Raw genomic sequence first — 20,204 nt, 5'->3', positions numbered from 1 at the left:
TTTGGCTCGCCGGTCCGGGCCCGCAGGCAGAGCGTAGCCCTAGGCACACATGACAAAAGCTCAAAGGCAGCCAGGTTTTCTGGCCTGCGGAGTTCATTTTTTTTGTCTAGCTGTTCTAAGTATGTTTTCAATCGTGTCCACTCTGCAACTCAGGCTGAGGAAATTTTATAAACAGCTCAGTTCAGCTCCAGGATCAAAAAGATAGTTGAGCTTTGAAGGGATTTTTCTTTCTATTTCTTTTAGAACTAAGTATTTGTTTCTATTTGTCTGGAAGAAAGAATGAGTAAGCTTGGCTCCTCTCCAAGGATCCAGCATGTGGGGTTAAAAAAAGAAGGGGGAACATCCAGTCATTATGAAATAAAGTCTAAAAAACAACAACAGGAAAAGAAAAAAGCCAATACCCTAACTTCTGTACTCTGAAAGGCTAAAAAAATCACTGCTGAATTAAAGTGAGAACCAAAAGGTTGATACTGCCAGAATTACGTTAGGTTAGTTCCATCAATCTGCATGTACCAGGTCTAGATGGCTGCTGGCAGCTGATGGCTCTTCCCCCACAGACCCACACGTGTAACCTGCTGTTCAGTAGTAAACAACCTGTTTACAGAATTTGGGCAACTTTTTTTCCCCACAAGAAAAGAAAAGGAGGATTAATTAGCAAACTGTTATTTCACAATTCCTACCATGAGAGAGACCTGACCATCAGCAAGGAGCCCAGTTAGCAGGGAAGGCATTCTGGGATTCGATTGCTCATGTGTAATGGCTGAATGAATAAATATATCCCATCTTATTTTCAAATCTGGCACTTGTGGATTGATTCCTGAAGCAGCTACTTAGTCAGGTGAAGCGTCATGGGACCCATGGTTAGACCACAAAACACTTTTTTCCTCCCTATTTTAGCTGACTGAGAAACACAGTTTCATAATATGTTTTTTTAACCAAAGGTGTCCTAGTCTTATAAAGATACTGCAAGATCTCTAGGACTCCTTTCATGCCTTCAAAATAAGAGATGCACTGTGATGCTCTCCTTTGTTCACAAAACCTGATTTTTACTGTGTGATGATTTTAGAATTCTCTTTTTATGGGTATATGAAGAGGTTGAAACTTCCCAAACTATCTCACTGTTGGAGCTGCAGCAGTCATGAGAGGGCCCCTTTTCACAGCTCTTTGGGGTCCAGTGGATTTTAACAAATATTCACACCACACCCACACCTGCGGCAATCTGAGCAGCAGGGATGCCTCAAAGGAGCTAAGTCCAGCCATTTTCTTAACAGCAATGCAAATTGCGGCTCCGTGATACCGAAATAGACCTAATCCAGGTACTCCAGCCCGTAAATCCATTTTGACCTGAAATTGGTGCAAAGACCACGCAAGATGGATGGTCCTAAATTTTAACCATGAGAAAGCAAAGAGGTGCTGGGGCTGGTAAGAGCAAGACCCCGAGGCTTTGCTGCCCGTTTGTTGAGGGACCCTCAGGGGCAATGCAGGGCTCACCCCGATGCTCGGTCAAAGTAGAAGAGCCGCTCGCTGGTCCCGTTGAGAGCGCTGGCCCGGGAAGGAGCGGCGAGGTAGTGCTTCACGCTGTGCACCGTCCCTGTCCGTCGCTGGTAGATATCCGCCACCACCTGGAAAACGGCTTCCCTGGGATAGCAGAGGGCAACGCGCAGCCAGTCTCCTCTGTCAGCAAAAAGGGGAGGAGGGGGGAAAGAGAGAAAATGCACTTAAGGACTGGAGTACAGGAGAGATGGTCTGCAGCCAAGAGTACAGTCTTCAGGGGAAAACAAAGAAATGTCCTTTGAGGATCTCTTCCCCCTTTAAAAAAACACAACAAATCCTCAAAGCCAAAGAAAATCAGATTTTTTTGCTTTGTCTGGAAACAACAGCTGCTTATTACGAAGGTCTGATCCAGGGACCCCGGCTGACCTCAGAGGACTTTGAGTCAGGTGCCAGGATGGCTTAAAACCAGAGATTTTCCCTTCCTTGTCCCATAAGGCTGCGGTACAAGCAGTCACATACCCACTCGCATCTCCTGAGGCAGCCAGGGCTTGTTTTAGTTCATCCAGAGCTGCTGCGGGAGAGGGAACCGGCATCCAGCAGACATTTCACCGGGGGCACAGATTCAAGAATTAGAAACTAATCTCTGACTTGAACCAGAGCCACGGTCTAAAGAGACCTGCTTCCTCCACTTTGCAGAGAAGTTTATTATTATGGTTTCCATTAAAATCTCCCTCTCCCCTGCTCTTTCTTCAACGTCAGTTTAGAATAACTAAGGGTAAAGTTAAATAGCCTTTTAACGCTTGTGTATCACAATTTCAGCACGCACATTTACAAAAAATTGCCCCCGTAGCTTTCTTTTATCCTGTGATTTGCATCATCACCCTCATGGAGAGGAAACCTGGCTCCAAACTAGAAACCTTTGCTACACGATTCAGACCCAAAAGATGCAGCTACGGTAAACTTTGGACACTGATGGGAAGGATCTTCCACAAAACCCAACACCCTTTCCTGTCTGCGGGATGTATTTATACTGTACAAAGCAGAAAGCCACAAGAAGTTCACACTTGGAAAATCAAAATGAATACCAAAATAATTAGCTTAATTATTTTTTTTCTTTCCACCCTCTGAAGTGGCTCAGTGTACCACATCAAAGTGCCTGAGCCAGTACCGTGGTTGGCTTTCCTTACATTACCAAAACCATACCAGCTTTAAATGCATTCTTTTAATTACCTGGCTTCCTGGTTAAAATGTAAGAATATGAATTTAGCTTAGAGAAAGACAAATACCACCTTCATCGGCTGTCTTTCTAGGCCCTACAGAGCTGAAGAAGACAAAGTTTCTCCAAAGGCTCCCCCGAAATGACCCGCCACCCATCCCCGCCTGCTGAGCAGTAAATGAGGGGAAACCGCTTTGGAGAAACTGGGGAATCTGTAGGCCTAGACCTCTGCTTTGCATTACACACGGAGAGCACAAACGCAAAGCTATTTCAGTCGTTTTCTGGTATTCTCATTAAAACAAAACAAAAGTATCTACAGGATGGAAGAGGGGACAGGCTGTTCTAGAATAATATATCAAAGCTGCACAAAGACCCATCAGCTTACGCCAGACACTGCCCTCTAGATTTTAAACAACTCCAGCTGTGTCATAACACAGGACAGCTAGAAAACGGATATATTTTCAGATGATTTGGCTTCCAACTAGAGGAAATGAAAGAAATGCAGCAGAGCCATGTTTGTGGAATATTTTTGGGATGGAGTCCCAAGACATTTGGCTGTTTCATAAGGGTGATTTGCATTGCGTTAGCATATTTCACCCCCTGAAGTCACCATCAAAAAAGGGCTTGTCATCTCCCTCAGATGCTGGGAATGGGGTTTGGTGCCATGCTACACTGACTGCACCTCCCTGGGGAACAAGAAAGGCCTAGAGAAGGCAAGTGGAAGGTGAAAGAAAAGAAAAAAAACAGTGTGAAAAAACCCACAGCTGTGGCCGTCTTGGGTCGCTGGGGCGTTTGGGAATATGAGTGCTAGAGCCTAGTGTGCATGTGAGCAGGCTGGGTGAAACGTTGGAATAAATTATATCAAGATTGAAAGGGTGAAATGAAAAGCACCTACTTTGGAGTTTGTGGAGGAAGAGATGGAAATAAGTGCATTCCCACAACAAAGGGCTTGGGAGGAGATGTGAGAAGGGAAGGCATTAGAAGTTATCTTTTATGTAAATATAGGAAAGAATAAGGTGGTTATTTTCTCTTTAATTTAGCGGTATTTTAACAGCTTCCTATTTAGTTCTTTACTTCAGGTCTGTTTCTTCAGCTTGTACAAAATCCAGCGTAAACCCTCCCAAATGCCTGGCTGTGTGGCTGACCTGGGCTCCACCGTCTCCAGGAAAAGCAAAGCAAGAAACAGCAGCGCGACCGCGGGACGGTCCCCAGGACTCTGCCCTGCAGCTGGCCAGCGGGTGGGGGTTAGATGCCTGTCCTCCAGCCATTGCCAAAACCAAGGGAGAAACGCAACCTCAGGCAACAAGCAGTGATCAGGCATGGCATGTCTTGGACGTTGCGTTCAAAGGAAAAGAGATGTCCGTGTGCCTTCCTCAGCCGCTGCTCTGGCCACACCAAGGATGTCCTGGCTGGGTCCCAAGTGCAGGAAGCCTTCATCTTTTTCAGGATGGTCAATAAACTGTGGCTCCTGCTTTACTTCTCTGCTTAAACCTCGCAGTTCTGTCTTATTTACCAGCTGCTACTCTGGGGTGAGTATTTGCAGACAGAATAAGAAAAATAATTCCCTGTTCTGCCGCTCTCAGTACCGGCACGTCAGCTGGGATCTTTGCAGATGCCCTGGAGGTTTGGAGACACACGCAGCACTAGCAAGAAGAGAAAACACTGAATTCACAGCAGATCCCAAATTACGAATTCGGAGTAATTTCAGACCCCTGCCTGAATGTTGTGGGAACATGTGTACCTTTAGACACGTCTATGCTTAAAAACCAGCACAAACAAGGGGAAAAAAATCATTTAAAGCACAAGGGCTAGAAGTCAGACTATCGATACACAAAATGCTGCTCAATGTAGCAATACACAGGACTTTTTTTTAAAAAAAAACCTTTCATTCTTAGGAGTTTCTTGCAAGAGGAACAAATAAAAAAATTCTCAGGTGGAAAATCTGACTTTGGAATTAGCTGACAGTTTAAGTGAAAACCATGTTAACATGTGTAGGAAACTAACTCGAACTGTTTAAGATATTTTCATCCCAAAACTAAGCAACTGTGTTCACAGCCTTTTCTAGTGATGAAGTTTGGTTCATTTTAGAAGTAAGGAACATTGTCCTTTCTTTTTTTCATTCCTATTCTTAATCAGGCCAATATTTTCCTATGTGCTTTTAGAAGAAAAATTAAAATTGGCATTTGAAGGAGAAAAGCTAAATATGCACTATCAAAAAATCAGTGTTTAGTGGGTCCTAACAGTTTCAAACACCACTTGGAAAATTTTTGAGAGTCTGCCGACAGCAGCCTGTATAAAACCTGACACTTCTGCCCCTCTGTTACTGTCATTCAACAATCCCCACAGTGCGTTTCATGCATTTTTGTGAATGTATTTAGCCTCTTTATTTCCTTTTGGAAATGGCTGGGTGAAACAAACCCAAGAAGCCTTTCTTTTTGCACCAGGATATTGGCATCTGCAGTTCTGGCTCTTTCAGGTGAAGCAAAAACATCAGGCAAAGTGTTAAAAAAGTGTTCTTATGTTTTGGCAATGAGCAGGCTTCCTGGGATAAGCAAAAGCAAAAAAGGACAAGGGAAAAGCAAAAAAAAAGCAGGCAGGAGGTTTCATGTTCTTGGACATGTGGTAGATACAGATCTGCACGTACACACATACATACCTCATTTACAACCCTCAGAACAACACCCCCAGCTCAACCCCAAACTCCCAAAGGCAAAGCCACTCAGAAAAACGTGATCAAGCAGGCAAAAGAGGGGAGACTTTTGTGAGTGGTGGGATGTGAAGTGAGTCATGTAACTTGGAGATGAGATTTGGCCCGGGTAAACATAGAAAGAGTGCATGTCTGGAACCTTTACCACCCAGGAGAGGACAAATAACACTTGTTCAATATTGTGAACGCGCCCCTTTACATCAGATGGAGTATCAGACCTGGGAAAATGGGTATGATCTAGTGCTGGAGTTGCTGGTTATGATGGATGTCAATCCTGGCTGTACTTTAGCTAAGGGAACTTCTAAGGTGATAAATATTACTCTAGAAAACATCTCCACCGTATTTATTGACATGGTCTGTCACATAGCCGATGACCATGGAAGTGCACAGTCCAAATCCTGATCTCACTGATGAAAGTATGGGGTAAGCTAGTGAGGGAATACTGTAGAGTACAACTAAAAATTACTTATTTTTTCCTTGGGCTCAAAAAACCAAGAGACTTTCATCCAGTGAGTCAGTCTCCCCCAACTGTTATTACTCCTATTTAAAAGCAACCCCTCTGACATTTTGGTCAACACCTACATGAGCTGAACTTTCAAAAGGAGTGAGACAACTGGGAATTTGAAACTTTCCTGTTCTTAATATGGGAACTAAGCAGAAATCACCATGTGCTGCTTTGGTAAGTTTGTCTCTCACAGGCCAAATTTTGAACTTCAAAAGACAAAAAAAGCAAAGCCACTATTCAGCCTCCAACCCATCCCAAGAACAAATCACAAGAGGTCAACACTCCTTGCTCTCAGTCAGGATACAGCTGTTTTTTTCCCTCCAAAAATGTCTCCCAACCTCACAACCACCTGCCCAGCACCAGGCTGAATCTCTTCTGGCACAAAACCTTTTAGGACAAGCCACCTCCTCTCCCCACCAGTGATGCTAGTTGGAAAACAGTGTGAGAAATACCCACACATCTCACAGATGCTGAGAAGAGTGGAAAAAGGGCTGCAAGGAACCTGGCCACCTCCTCACCATTTCCTCTCAGTTCAAGCTCTTCCCCTTGCACCCACATTTCCACTGGCTCCCTGCAGCTGACACTCACTCCTTCTCTTTTCTAGATTTCTTTTTAATTTTCTGCCTTCAACTCAAGTCCATTAAACACATCCAAACCCCCCGCGATGACAAACATGGCTACTGGGTGAACATCCAGCAACATTTTTCAAGACTTTGTTATTAAGGATAGACTCTTCCAGAAGACCGCTTGCTGCGGGGATAGTAACAAGTTAGATATGCGTTTAGCTAACTAGAGTTGTGTGTATTGGGATTTAAATGCCTTTCCTAAATGTTGCCATTTAGGAAATGCCATTAAAAATTCAAAAGCATAGGCCATCTCTTAATATAAATTAAAGTCTTTGGTTTTACCCATGTGCCTCTTTAGGCAAAAAGAATGATCTTTACTGTTGTGAAGCTCAACAAATTATAGAAGGGATCCTGCCCTGAGGTACATTTCTGCTGATACTCATGAAACCTGGGTCTGACTCAGACAGCATTTGGCTCACAGACAATTGTATTCAAGCAAAAATAAGAACTTCCTGCATTTAAATACAGTACATCATCTTATCATCTTTTTTCCCACCCTACATGTTTTTATGGAGGAATCACATCCCAATTAATTTTGTATCTTTTTTAATGCATCCCCAGGTACTCCATTGCTGACTGTTGTGTATTTTGTATTTTCCTGCTGCTGTGCCTCGGATGCACATCAGGTCAGGAGAGGCTGGTGGCCCTGAGGAGCCCCAAGCCTCACTCCATGGGCCAGGAGAAGGGTGAAAGCAAGGAAAAACCTTCAGGTTTCATGCACCGGGCTTCAATGTGACAAGCAGCCTGGTTTGCCACGGCCATCTGGGGACTGATGCTCGCCTTGCTCTAATTCATGCTGTAAAGTGATCAGCTCAGGAAGGACATCTCTCCTCAGAGTCACCTTGTTAATCCCAGACGCTGCCACCGGGCCAGCCGCGGGCGCAAGCCGCAGAGGACGGAGAGCAACAAGGGCTGCAGGCAGGGCGGCAAAGACGGGGCTTTAGGGTTGCTCGGACATGGCAATGTCAGCACCCGCTTTGGCCCAGCTGTACGGAAACAGTGCAATCTGCAGCCTGGTGTCCTGGCAAAAGTTTTAGCTTCTTTCCAATTAAAAAAAAAAAAAAATCTTGTGGTTTTCATCCACTGGTTGACCTGTGCGTAATTTAAGGGATTTAAATAGACAGAAGGGAATTCAAATATATCTGCTGACTTCTGTGTTGTGTGGATGATTAACTCTGAACTACAGATGTTATCAGGAGGGGCAGGCTATGAAACCCAAGCAGCACTTTACTTATTATTATTGGAAATAGTGCTGGTGTTACTTGTATTACATCCAGATCTGGGGGATCGAGGTCAGAACTCATGTACGTACAAGAACACGAAAGTAGTCACAGCATTAAACTGTTAGCTCCGCTTTGAAATACTAATTTTGTCTTCCTGTGCGTTTATCAATCTGGGAAGCAAGAGGAAAAGCTCATTTAGAACTAATCTGAAAAAGAAACAGTTTAGGAAATATTCATAAACTGGGCAAGTCTGCAACAAGCACATTCTAGCCTTGTCTCATTACCTTTGTTTTCCTCCAGGCCTTATCACCGCTAAGGAATTTAATCGGAAAAATGACAAGTAGCTGAAAGTATGAATCAGACTGGCATTGAATAAGAAGCCATAGGAAAAACACCTACCTACACAACCCTGACAAGTACAAATATAACAAGTCCCCTAGAGTCTCAGTGCAGATATGGGCTGCATATGTTTGCTTGCACTGAAATCTCCACCTTTGGGTGGGTTGCAGCATCCTGGAGACTTCCTATCACCCAGCATCCACTATTTTTAATGAAGAGTTTAGATGCAAACTCATTCCAGGCTCTTGAATTTCCAGATAATTTAGATTATTCGCTGGTGAATATGATAAAAAGCCCTAGCGCAGAACTCAGCCTAGGAAATACGGGAGTCGAGCAGCGCTCCTGTGCCCACCCCTGCACAAACACCGGAGCAGGGCAAAGGCTGAACGCATGCTCGGGCACACACATGGACATCTGCGCTTTTGCTTGCTCTTGACAAGAAATTTGGCCCTCCCCTGCCGTTTTTGGTTTGTTTGGTTTTTTTTTTAAAGGCTCTCATAGGGATCCAACTTCTGCAACAAGACACCAAAGAACATCAATATTATGAGCCTCACTGTAGCCTCCCAGGTGAAGCTAAGAGGGTGCTGATGAAGAGAGCCTGGGGAAGGCTGTCCTGCCCCGTCCTTGGAGCCAGTATCTGTCAGGAGAGCTGGAGTACAAAGGAAAACCCCTGCTTGCAGGACTGTGGCAATCCACCCCCCAAAAATACCCTCTTTATACTATTAGCTGCTCACATTTCCCTGAATTCGCTCTGTTGAACCACAGCAGAGAGCCCTAATAAGGGAAAACCCTTCCCTCTGAGCCTTAACAGACCAAGTATAGAGATATTTGCCTGTGCTCATTAAAAACAAGGAATGTTTAATCTAATTGCCACTGCTTTTCAGGCTGCTTCAACAACACAACTTATTACACCATACTTCAGATATGTGCTTTGAGAAGATTTAATTCTTATCTTTAGATGTTCTGATAGCACAAAGAAGCCTGGCTGACTTACTGAACAGCACTGTGCCTTTGATAATAGTATTTGCCTTAGCTTCTTCTGCGATTAGAAAATTTGCACAGGCATAAAGCCTAGGTCATTAAATTGAAGGACTTCATTTCTGACTTTGCTTACTTTATGAAGTGCCAATCTTTGCAGTGTTTTCCAGCACCTGAAAGGAGGAGGCACTTACTTGCAAACAAATAATGTTTTCCATCCTCTCTTCCTGGCTTACCAGCGTCTCCTCCCTCTTATAAAAAGCTTGAGCCCTCTGTGGGCCATCGTGCTTCAGGATAGTAATTTTGAAGAAAGCCCTTAACCCTATCTTACAGATAATTCTCATACTTCCGTAAAGCAGAAAAAAACCCCAAGAAAACATAGAAACAGCTCTGAGGGGGTGGAAAGCGCTCCAACAAAGAGATGAAGCCCATGGAGAAGGGGTCTAAGGTTCAGGAAGGGTCTGCACACTCTTTATGCCCAGTGAGAGCGATCCTCAGCAGATCTGGACTGGTTCTGGAGCACACATCATTCCTGGTCATTAAAATTCCAGCCGGCACTCTCCTTCTGTTCATTTGCCAGAACATTCACAAGTTACTTCTCCTGCGTTACCTCTTTCCAGAAGCATCAATACCCAGCCGCCTTCTCATCCTCCCAGGGAAACCCCCAGCCATTAGGCAGACAACCCATCTACAGCTTAAAAAGGCATTTCTGCTGAGACAGCTATGTTCCCCAGCAGCCTGAACACACAGCCTGTGGGTCTCCACCATGGCTTTGCCTTTGCCCATCAGTCAGCTAGTGACACAGCCCTACAACGCAAACACACACATCTCTCTTTGGGAGGGCAGTTGGCGTGCGTTAAGCAGCTCGTTTGCACCACATGGCCGCAGATGGCAGCACGCGGAGATTTTGTTTGGTTCAGCTACATATCCCGATGGAAGTGAAGAAACTGAAGAATTACTCTAAACACAGTTTGAATCAGCGCGAGGAAGACACAAGTACTTCAGCAACCCTTCGGGTGCCCTTGGCAGAAAGAAAAGAGATGTGCTCGGTTACAGTGCTCTAACTGGTGTCCTCCTCTGCTGAGTAAATCCACCGAGCGGTGCTTCTGAACTCACCGGACGAGATTTGCAGCTCGCACTGCCAATTTCAGCTGAGTCATGTGAATTTATCCCCACCAGCTCCTGCCCACCCCAGGAATCCGGACATTCCAGTCTTTTAATAGACGTCTGAACTGGCATGACTTCTGTTGGGTCTTTCTACAGTGCTTCAGAGGCAGGGAAAGCGTTAATCATGCAAGTATTCAACATCAGTGCTATGCCTGACCTCCACAAAAATCCAAATCCCGGTACACATCTTTCTGTCAAATTCCTTATTTCCCCTCTGACCTTCCTTTAGCCAGTGCAGAGCAAATCACTCCAGAAGCTTGAGGGCTGTCTGGCTGCAGAGGCAGCATCCCGGATATCTATCTATCCATCATTTTACAACGACAAGACTAAAAATAATTTAGCTGTTCACTCGGTTATGTATGAAATTATTAATCCTAGAATATGCTATTAAAGTTCATCAAACATTTTTGTGTTTGCATCACATATTCTGCACAGATGTTACTATCTTAGGAGCTCATTTTTTGGCAGTTTATTCAGTATTTTGGATTCTAAAAGAACGAACAAAACATAAAACCACTTGAGACAGGTAAAAGTCTTCCCTGATTTTCTAACTCTGGTTACTCTGCGCTCCACAATCTGAGATTTTTCTCCATTACAAAAAGGATTAGAAAACTATGTTTGATAAAAGTCATACATGCAACTGCTTAGGCAGGCACTTGTCTTCCTTCGAACCCAAAAACCTTCTTTTTTGACTCAATTGCTTTACCCTTCCACGGGAATGTCATTTCTCTGTTTTTGCATGCAGTCTGGACATTTCACTATTGCCACTGCATCAGCCTTAAGTCTCGCAGTTGTTAGCATCCAGCATGCTTGAGGTGTACACAGAGCAGCCACACATTTCATTCCCAATTACTTCTTTGCAAGACGCACTAAATCAAATGAACTAAAATTGTGGTTTTCCCTCATTACAGTATATTTCTTGTTTATAGTTCTTCAAAACACACACCTTGCCAACTGTTTCTGGATCAGAAAAATCTACAAACCTTTGCCCTGTTCAAATAACTTAACTGGTTTCACACAAGACAAAGAGAACCACAACCACATTGTGGTTTTTCAATAGTAAATTGTAGTTAAGTTGCTGCTTGAACAAGAGCTAAACTTCAAGCTGAGTTTTACCAACAACCCAGTGCTGCCTTCAAATTTGTATCTGTGCTTGAAGACAGTGGGCCAAAGCTTTGGCAAGTGTTAATTGACACAGTGATAGAGTAACCACCAGTTACCCGGCAGAAGACTTAGCTCTGCAATTGCAAGGAAATAGCTCATCATTTTAAGACAGATAATAATTGCAAAGCTCAGCTTGTCCATGAGTGACTAATGGGTTTTCCTCTTCCTTAAAGTGCACAAAGATATATTAATAGAGAAAACGGTGATTTAATTCTAATAATTGCTCTGTGACAGGAGTGCCCAAACACTGATCCTCCAGTGACTCGGTCATGGCCTTACAACTACCTACATCTTTAAATCAAGAGGAACAGGTGTATGTCACTTGCTGTAATGGGCATGTATAAAGAGGAAACATTGCCCTTCTTGGCTGCATTCCCATGGGGCTTCATAATGGTAACTAACAGTATTTTTCCCCAAACTTCTTCAGCTCCAAAGTTCAGGGGAACCAAATGGAGTTCAAGCTTTTGCCAAAACTATCCTAACCTAATGGATATACCCTGCTTTTATATAACACTAGAAGGAAATTTGGGAAATAAATACAGCACAGCCTACAATTTTGCTGTACTGAGTCCTAATGTTTTAAAAGTTGATGTAAAAAGAAACAGTGATTGCCGTGCTGTTTGGATTACAGAAGATGCAAAGCTCTGTGCACATTCTGATGTATTTCTGCACCTTATATATATGGGAGATAAATGATGTGTGCAGCAACTAGAACAAACAAACGAACAAGAGCCAGAGCTCTTCTGGAGGGATTTCAGGGACAGCAGGCCAGGACTTACTTGGATTCTGTTTCAAAACTTTTTGGAAAGAGAAACATGTCTGTGCATCAAACAAGCTGGAATAAAGTGAAAGCAGAGGCATCTCTTTGCATCAGTAAGTGCCAGCCATTAACACCTTGCTCTCAGAAATTGCTGAGACATTTGAAAGGTCACTTGTGAATAACCTGGGAAATAGCTCCGGATCTTTTGAAAACAGAACGTTTTCTAACAACATAGGGCAGTACCTGTTGAAGTTGATCGGGTACAGGATAATATCCTCAGGTGCTCTGCCGTCCCACTGGATGATATAAGCCTGCTCGAGCATGACGACGGGCTGGTACTGCTGGTATGGTGCTCCTCTGTTCACGCCTTGCAGCCGCAAGGGATGGGAATGGTATGCTGCTCTGGCAATGGATAAGGTCAGATTCTCAGGGCGTCTGGCCTGAATATAAAGCTGAGGGTGAAAGGAAAATGACAAATATATCCATTAAACCAGCCAGGCTCAGCCTTAACATGTGCATTTGATCATCATTGCCTATAAATGAGTTTTGCCAATGAAGAGCTCAGAACATTTGGAAAGTCATTGAAACATTTCCAGTTCAAATAAAAAGGTAAAATAGAAATAGAATCTGCAGCCATTCGTGGGGACACCATGAAGTGAGATGTGAATTGTACAGCACCATAAAAATGTTCACTATTCAAAATCTTAAGGGAAAAGGGTAATCAAGGAAATATTGCAAAGTAACTCTTTTTTTATGAATTCAAATAGCTGCACTTTAAAACCAGGCTTATTCCATTGAAAATACAGAAAACTCGTAAGTTATTTCAACAGGCTTTGGATTAGGTTCAGTTATCTAATGGAATCCACATCTTCGCTCTCAAGCAGCAGACTAGGCTGAAATTTTGGGGGCTAAAACTCAATGACCTGACTATATGATCTTATAGACTAAATACCATGTTCCATAGGCTTCAGCAGAGACCTCTCCTCTGCAGGGACCAAAAAGTGCCCCTGGCCTGTAGTTCAACCCTACAGACCAGTTACAAAACTACACTCCAGCTGTATGCTTTTTCTGTCCTGCCGTCACTCAAATGAAGGCCAATTCATGTCTCAAACATTGGTTTTAAGGCTGAACAGGTGATCTTCACCTGCTTCCCCCACGTTAAATTCTAGTGCAAAACGAGGATGCACAGCTAGTCATAGAAAACTGTCTCGGCATGCGGGGTTATAGCAGACACCTTGTCATATTCCCTGAAGGGTTTCAAATGCACCAAGGACAGGCGAGGACACCTATGATCCTGCTTCCCTCACTCTCCTACAGTGCAGAATAGTGCTCTTTGCATCAAGAATTTAAAACATCCAACATAAAAATCCATGTTAGCTCAGAAATGTCTAAGCTTCTACATGAGCATTCATCCAGCAAAATGAATTTTAAACTTAACTTCTGTCTTTGAGGTGGGTCAAAATGGAGGCAGCAGTCTCTCTTAACAGATTTTAACACCGCAGGCAAGGATACAACCGAGGATACAAGCCAAGACGAGCAGAAAGGGCGAGACCCTATCTATCAGGATATCCGCATTCTAATGCAAGGTTATGAGACCTTGGCCCCTCACATCTCCATATCTGCTTCTCTTCCTCTTGTCTACACAGACTGAAAGCTCTGCAAAAACAGACTATCTGTCACTGGTTTATATATGGGCCTTTTTCGGTTGGGGTTTCTAGCAAGTTCAACTCCCAGTTCCCGTTTCATGCCCAGAAGGGCTCTACACTTGTGCCTGCTCCTGGTGTTGAGTTTGAGCTCCTCAGAACCTCCAAAAGACAGGCCATCTCTGCCTGCCCCTCACCTCACCTCTGAATTCAGCAGCCTCATGCTGAATGCTCAAGTTAAAAATTTGGATCTCATGTAAAAAAAATTAATCCAAAAGCGGTTGTAAATGTTTCTTGGATATTCAGTCCATTCCTCCTTTCACACCATTGCACTTTAATGATGACAGCCTATCCTGAGTGGTATCTGCAGACCTTTGGAGATTAAAGTGGATCCCAGAATTGCATTAAACACAAGCTTTTCTTGATGGCTTGAATTACTGATCATATAATTCACCCCAAACCATCTCTGAGCAGCAGCCCATTTGCTCATTCTTGATGGATCAAGGAAGAATAAATTATTTTTACTGTCTGTTAAAAGACCTTTTTTAATCTATGAAACCAAGGAGGAAAACCTATTTTCCCTTCACATTCAAACCATGACTGGAAAGTCAGTAACGTGCAATGCAATAAACCACATTTCAATCTCGTTTGTCCCCGCCTGGATGGGGAAATGCTGAGGTCAGAGCAGGTGATCAGTAAGGTCCCTTTGGACCTGAAATCCATCAATGTGTTAATAGTTCTCAATCAAATCAGCATTTTCTGATACAGAACAGTTGGAATGAACTCTGATACTGCAAAATAATAGCACACTTGTGTCTTTCTGGATAAGAGGCAAGAGTTTCTGTCCTATCACTGCAAACTTTGACATTATTTCCTTGTAATACATGTCTCCAGCAAGCAGAGAATATTAAGGTGGCAACTGCTGTGCACTTATTACAAAATTAAATGTACCAATGATAAAATAAGCCAAGAAAGGAAGGCAATGCATTCAATGAGCCCCAAAAGTTCCTAAATTACAGACCACCAAGAAAAAAAGTTTCCTATATACTTTAAGGTATTTGTGTAAGAAAAGGGGGGCGGGGGGCGGTCTTGACTATGCATGGCCTAAGCTGCTCACTACAATGATTGTTGAGTTCAAGAAAGTGCTCGAAGAGTTTGCAGTATGCTTCAATAAGATGATGAGGAAAGCATGTCAGATTTGTTGGTAACACTTTCCCCCAAGTGCCTAGGGACCAAGTTCACAGGTCCGACATTAAGGATAATGGCGACAGCTGTTTTGAGAACGAAACAGTAATTACTAGAACAAGGAAGAATGCCACTTCTGTGTTAATAGAAATATTTGTAAATTGACTTTGTCTCCTGCAGTCATCAACAGTGGCCACTGAGTGAATGCCTTCCAGAACTGCAAGGCACCAAGGATCTGATTTTCAGCCCCACAGAAATACAATAGCGTATCTGGTGGATCTTTCAAAACGTTTACCACTAAAGGAGGTCGGAGTAGGTAAATGCCCTGATCAAGCAATCCAGATCCTACACGAAGAGGCTATTTTGCCCAGGTGGAGCACCACTAAGTTAACAGGACTCTGACTGGGAGCAGGGGCTGACTGGTGAGTTTCCTGCAGCAACTGGACTCAGCTCTGGATCACCAGTCTTAGTGGCTTGGTCCTTCTTGCAAACACCAAGCTGCAGAGAAAGCAGCACCCCACATTTTCCCATTCATCCCTTTCTCTGGGCCTCCCCCCTCATTTGATGGAACAAGGGACAAGAGAGGAATACAATCCCTGTCCATTAAATCCCTGATCTCCTTTCTGTGATGCTGATTCATGTCAGTCCTAGTATTTTTTTTTTTTTTTACCCCTTCAGGACTGCAATCAAGACCAACAGATTACTTTAGAAAAATCCCAGAAGAGTCATCCACCAAAGGCTTCTTTTAATTCCCAATGAGATGAATGAAGTAAAAAGAACCCTTTGAGCTCCACTGGCCCCAGGTAGGTAACATCAGCCACTGCCCCAGCATAGTGCTCTTGAGATGTCACCGTAGCCTCTTTCTTCCTCAGCCTTCACTCTGTCACACCTTTACTCACTTGAACTGAACTTGGAAAACGTTACCACTTTTCTTCCTTGTATCTACCTTTGCAGGGGTAAAACACTTGTCAATAGGAGTGAAAAGGAGAGTAACAAGAGATATTTTTTTCTAGAATGAAAAAATCCATCTTCCTTAGCAACACCTCCATAATTTTTTATTAGATCTACCAAAATATTTAAGAGAAGAAAGTGGGTCATAAAGACACTTTAAAATGTGAGAGGGGGTGACAGCTTAGTGTAGTAGGAGAAGAAGAACTAGTTAAAATGTTATAAAATGTGAGCCTTCTACTTTCCTGGATGGTTTAATAGGCATAGTTGTCATTTTAGCTGCTTAACACTTCATGCTAAAAAGATGTGTCAGATTACCCTGTGCTTACGTGGCAATTTTCCCAAGTAGATTGTGAAACTGAGAAGATAAGTTCTTTTACAATTCATGGGGGATCTGCTATTCAACTTGATAGCGAGTATGAAGATAAGTGACATACAAAACATTGAAGCAGAAAATCTTAGTTACTGAGAAAAGGTTTGCTTGCTTTCTAGTTTCTTTAACATTGCTTTTGTCCTGCTATGCTGTCAACTGTCAAGCTGGGGCAAAATGAGAAGTTCAAAACACACCTTCTCTTCTTCTGGTTGTTCGACTGTTCAAAAAAGGTTAATTTCCCAGAACAAAACATTTTCTCTATGAAATTTCCAAGTGAAGACCTTAAAATTCTTTCAGAAAGGAAAAAAAATGTATCTTTCTCTAAGACATGCTAGAACATGCTAGGATGTCTCTGACATCAGCAAAACTACCTTGATTTTCCATTAATGTACATCAAAGATCAAAATTGGACCTCTTTGTCCAAATATGGACACCGTTAGCTGAAAAATATCTTGCAGGCTTTTCTTTCTTCCCAGTCTGTGAGGCGCTGACAATCCTCAAGCATCGCAGATACCCTGGGGCTGTATGGTTTAGCCTGTGGTTGGAAAAGCACCGTTCGCTACCTACTGCATCTCTTGCTTGCTTTACGTTTAGAAGCATCAGTACCAACACCAGCTGCACAGGTACTGAGTACACAATACCAGCTGAAGGTTTATAACTCGGAGATGCAGGATCAACGCAATTGCAAACATTCACTGCAAGAACAGAGTTGAGAGAAATGGAAGAATTTCTATTTCAGCTGCCTGCAGTAAGGTAGCGACTAAGTGAACTGCTGAAAAATCAACAGCATCTCCTGAAGTATTTTATAATAGCAAGGTATTGGCTTTTTGTTAATTCAAAACTGACACTGATTTAGCTATGTGTCAGTGTCTTATGACTGTCTAACACCTTATTAAGCTTATAAAAGAAAATAGCACCTGCTGCCGAAATCTGTGCTAGTTTTAATGAAAACTAGTACGAAAAAAGAGAAGTTTCACAGCCTCTACTGATGAGTTGCTGTGAAGTCTGCGAGGAAGCAATAAGTGCACAGCCTCAACTGCCCAGTGGGAGCCAAGGCACTTGTTTTACGATTTATATAAAAATCAGAAATGGTTTAGAATTTGCATTTACATTTTAACAAGTAGTGCAGGTGATGAGGAGTCTCCAGTTTGGTGCCATTGGAAATCTTACCTACCTACATGGAAAGAACTATAAGATGAGCCTCTCCCTACATTTTTGTTTTATTACTTGCCTTTGCAACAGCTGAAAGTCAGGTCAATGGAACACCAAGGGCCTCAGCGCCCTGCTGATGGAGTCTGAGTGACTCACAGAGATTGCCAGAAGATGTGGTGCTGCCAACTCTTGTGATTTCCCTGTGAGTCTCTCTCTGTTTGATGTTCTTCCTCAAAGCCTCACTTTTATTTACATTACAACATGAGAATTTCAGCTGTCATTAAAAAGCAAAGGGATTGGTCTTGTTTGGACAACGTCAACCCTACAGGCTCCAAAATGAAGACGGGAGGACAGAAAGACCTGATAGTTCTTGCCTGTGTAAATTTTGAGATTTCAAGCTGGCCCCAGAACCCTTTTTTGGTAGCGGAAGGCAACATTGGAGCCAAAGCATGAGGCATTTCTTAGTGCTCCCTGCTGAAGGAAGGTCTTGGACACCACATGTGGAAGGTGACATGATGCTACTTGGAGACAGTGAGGAGGAAGGGCCATGAAACAACTGTAGGAAGGTGGGAATGTCAGCTTGAGTCACCAGATTAAGATGCCCTCAGGAAAGTCTGTCCCCAGGACTTTGTGGAGCTAGAAATGCTGCCAGAGGAATAGGTTTTCCCCAAGCATTTCCTTTCCTGGGCAAATTACATCCAGGAGAAGAAGAGCATGAAAACTGAATGAAAGAAACCAAGCAGAAAGGAATTAACTGAACTCTAGGCACTTTGCTCACAAAGGATCTGGCTGCAACGTTAGCTGAAGGACTTGGATCTCATTTTTCTACACCAAGTAGCCCATCCCTTTCAGCAGTAATATAAGAGTCACTATTTCCTTAAACTGCAAGAACACTGTCACCTGCTTACACTAGGGAAGAATAAAAGTTCTTGTCTACCAGAGCTACATGAAAAGGAAAAGAAAAACAGATTTTGTAATAGAGTTGCTAAGATCAAAGCAAACCATCTTTCTTCATCATTGGATTCATTCTTTTAGGCTTTTGATCTGAAGTATGACAGTCATTTATTTTCAAAATAAATTTGCACACAAGCAAATCATCAGTTTATCAAGGTGCTGAGAACCAGGGTAAAGCTGAAATACTCCAATAATTATACCCTCCAAATTAAATCAAACCCTGCTGCATGGGACCAATTTCTTCTACCCTGCACACACATATATTTCCCTACCCAAAAACCCATAAAGTGAAGCATTTAATATGAACTTTACTCATCCTGCTGGATGCTGATTAGTTGAAAAACGCCGGTAAGTAATGGATCCCAGAGAAGCAAATGTTTATGCTTGCCTAAACCTAGCCAAGGAAATTTTCTATGGTGGAAAAACTGCCTCACCACATAGAGTGCCATAGCTGGGCGAGTATTAATAGAAAAAAAAAATATAAATGCCTACTTGTTTACAATTCTGAATTTAACTGTTAGGTTGCCAGAGCAGAGAGTATCATTCCTCTAGAGACACAGAGCAAAACACAAGTGCCAAGTGCAAAACCCTAATTCAACAGGAGTGTTTCATCGGAACCCAATCCTCTTTCTGCCTAGGCAACAGCAAACCAGGCGTTGTAAATCGAGTGTCTAGACACTTAAACGGCTATTCCTGCTCTCTGCTGTGCAACTGAAGCAAATGCATATAATTTTTTTTTAGCTTAAGGAGACATGCATAGTCTGGATTTGACTGTGCGCATATTATGTAGGCATAGAGGTCTCAAAGATAATTGCGTTCCCAAAAGTTTCATGCAGAAAGATCCTTGGAGAAAGGGGAGTAGAGTGCTGTGTCTGACTAACCGAAGTGCGAGCCCACACATTACTACACAGCAGAGAAGCCACAGAGAAAGCACCTTCCACATTTTTCCAATGTGGAAAATCCATGAGTCTAGGTTTGAAATCCGTCCTAAGATGCAACTGTAGGAAGTCAGGCTCTGCTAATCCCCTGGTCACAAAGCTGCATGTTACAAAGGGAAACCTGACAGCCTGCTCCTCTCAGGGAAGCATTGTAACCCTGCCCGGTCTTCAATGGCTTCAGACAGAGTTTCATCCTGTGCCGCACCTGCTGATGTCTGAGCAGTGGTGTCTACCAACTCCCAGAGAGACAAGAGTTTGCAGCGTGCTCCCGAGAGCACAAAAGACTCTTCATAAATAAATAACACCTGCTGTATCTCATGAACTCTCACCTTCCATTAAGATCACTTCATATTCCGTTCTTGCCTTTCGAAGCCGGCAGCGCACCCCACTGCAGTCTCTATTTGGCAGTGCAGAGCTGTTCTCAGGAGTGGGGAGAACGTAACGGTCCTCATCTCGCATGACGGGTCCCAGTACCCACTCTGCAACCCCAAACTGTGTGGTGCTGCACGCACCTGCCACACACCTTGTTAATGTTTGGCTTGTTCAATACAAAGAGGGAGGAGACCCAGTAAAATGTCCAAGGCCTGGATAAATACATTAATATCCTTTGTAAGGATATTAAGGACAAAGCCTTTGTAAATGCATTAATATCCTTTAGAATTGGAGGAGCAAGGAGAGCCATTTGTAATCTGTTACAGGTGATTGTGAAAGCTGTGGTGAATCATGTGTTTACAGTATGCTCTACCCACACACAAAGAACTTGTCTTGTTGAAATTTGAGCAACGTACAATGAACCACAATCTGATTTTGAGGTCACATTTTCCCCTCCATT

The 20,204-nt window shown here is 43.1% G+C and overlaps 1 protein-coding gene across 1 annotated transcript in view; it reads right to left on the bottom strand.

The window, feature by feature from the left end:
- Window positions 1-1,491: 1,491 nt before the first annotated feature.
- LOC104619768 (transmembrane protein 2-like) overlaps window positions 1,492-20,204 on the bottom strand; it is a gene marked incomplete at both ends in the record, with an annotated part of 33,111 nt that continues 14,398 nt past the window's right edge. The window contains 2 exons of the mRNA XM_010285767.1: window positions 1,492-1,674; window positions 12,423-12,631. Coding sequence (XP_010284069.1) covers window positions 1,492-1,674; window positions 12,423-12,631 — 392 coding nt within the window. The remainder of the gene's footprint in view (window positions 1,675-12,422; window positions 12,632-20,204) is intronic.

The sequence above is a fragment of the Phaethon lepturus genome, unplaced genomic scaffold (genome assembly GCF_000687285.1).
Source record: "Phaethon lepturus isolate BGI_N335 unplaced genomic scaffold, ASM68728v1 scaffold5764, whole genome shotgun sequence".
Lineage (NCBI taxonomy): Eukaryota > Metazoa > Chordata > Aves > Phaethontiformes > Phaethontidae > Phaethon > Phaethon lepturus.
The sequence above is the reverse complement of the archived record's forward strand: the minus strand, read 5'-3'. Positions and strand labels throughout refer to the sequence as shown.